The 1,961-nt window shown below is 36.6% G+C and overlaps 1 protein-coding gene across 1 annotated transcript; it reads left to right on the forward strand.

Moving 5' to 3' along the window:
* Nucleotides 1–424: 424 nt before the first annotated feature.
* Nucleotides 425–1,213, forward strand: LOC121221107 (uncharacterized). The gene is made up of 3 exons (XM_041101599.1): nucleotides 425–606; nucleotides 685–799; nucleotides 874–1,213. The coding sequence occupies exons 1-3, from the start codon at nucleotides 440–442 to the stop codon at nucleotides 925–927; spliced, it is 336 nt and encodes a 111-aa protein (XP_040957533.1). The 5' UTR covers nucleotides 425–439; the 3' UTR covers nucleotides 928–1,213.
* The last annotated feature ends 748 nt before the right edge of the window (nucleotides 1,214–1,961 follow it).

Raw genomic sequence — 1,961 nt, forward strand, 5'->3', positions numbered from 1 at the left:
CTGCAAACAGTTTCCTGTTTATTCTTTCTCCAACTCATAGTAAAGAATAACAAAAAATGGAAAGGGAGTGTCTTTTGTAAGCTTTCTTAATTTAAATGAAGTCCGCAAGGCAAAATTTCAATGTATATATGTATATAATATGGTATTAAAAAAACATGAATACACAAATGTACCACAATCCATATAACAGAAATTATTTAAATGTTCAAATTTGTATACCTATAATACCTTAAAACACGAATATGACACGAAATCAATACGAATATGCAGATTGCCAAGCATAAAGTATACTATCCTGTTGTCTACCTAAAGACCCATGTCTCTCAATCTACACCGAAAAGAAAATATAAATATATATTTCTTCTCAATTCATCTCCTTAAATAGTCCTTCAAATAAGGAAGAGCAGATCTCCTTTGAAACCCAAATAAGAGTGAAACCATGTTGGACTCTGTGGAAGCAAACAACTTTGAGGCATTGCCACTTCTCTCATTGAATCATGTCTCATTGTTGTGTAGATCAGTCTGGGATTCAGTGCGGTTCTATGAAGATGTTTTCGGCTTTGTTTCCATCAAACGCCCTTCTTCTTTCAAGTTCAATGGAGCTTGGTAACCTTACTGCTCTACCCTTGTTTAGTAAAATCCAGTGTTGAATGAAACAGGATACTAACTGAACAACTGATGCAGGTTGTATAATTATGGCATTGGGATACACTTAATTGAGAATCCATCAATCGATGATTTCGACACTATCGTTGAACCTCGACCGATTAATCCAAAGGATAATCACATATCCTTCCAGGTATAGCAAAATGAAACCAAGTTGAATCTTTCAGAAACCAAGCAGCACTAACAAGTTTCTGTTTGAAATAGCAGTGTACTGATGTTGGCCTTGTCATGAGGAGGCTGCAAGACATGGGAATGAAGTAAGTTACGGCGGTGGTCGAAGACCAAGGGAACAGGGTTGATCAGGTATTCTTTCATGATCCAGATGGTTACATGGTTGAGCTCTGCAACTGTGAGAACATTCCTATCATTCCTCTTTCTTCATGCTCATTCAAGCAAAGGCTAAGCAGTTTCTACAAGTCTGCACCGGCTAAATGCGGATTCATGGAAAACGCCATGATGGAGAGCTTAAGCATGGAAATGTTGAACATTTCATTTTGAATCAGCACAAGGAAAAGAAAAACTGTGAGCAACTTTCATTTTCTTTTTCCCTTCCTTACAGAAACCTAACATGATTGCCGTATACGTAATCACATTCGGCATCACCCCGTCTTTCAACATCTTCTTCAGAAATCCAACAACCTTCCCAACACTACCTTCCTTCGAAAACCCATCAATAAGGACAGTGTAGCTCACAGTATCAGGGTTTATTCCTCTTTCAACCATCTCTCTATATTTTCTCAAAGCCTCCATTAAACACCCATTTCTAAATTAGCCTAAAATCCAACAGCTATAAAGAATAGCATCCAAAGCCAGCCCTTCCTTTTTCATACTATAAACCAACTCACAACCCTCATCAAATTTACCCAACAAATTAAAACTGCTTAAAAGAGCTGTATAAGTAACAACATTAGGCTTTAAAGCTCCTGAATTCATACAATTTTCGAAAAACCGAACTGCAACTTCAGGTTTCCCAATCTTACAAAAACCAACAATCACTGAACTACAAACAAAATTATCAAAAGGGTATCTAACATTATCACCTGTCATCAACTCCAACACCTCAATTGCTCTATCCATATTCCCTTGAGATACAAAACCATGAATCAACGAGCAAAAAGTAAAAGAAGAAGGCAATGTACCAGAATCACTCAAGCAATCCTTTAACAACAAAAGACCCTTCTCTGGGTTGTTTCGGATGACAACAAAAAGAAATCAAACCCGTTAAAACCAAACCTGTTCTAACACTAAATTCACATTTTTTATCATCACTCATAAACATATATGAATAGAAAGTA

This window comes from Gossypium hirsutum, chromosome D09 (genome assembly GCF_007990345.1).
Source record: "Gossypium hirsutum isolate 1008001.06 chromosome D09, Gossypium_hirsutum_v2.1, whole genome shotgun sequence".
NCBI lineage: Eukaryota > Viridiplantae > Streptophyta > Magnoliopsida > Malvales > Malvaceae > Gossypium > Gossypium hirsutum.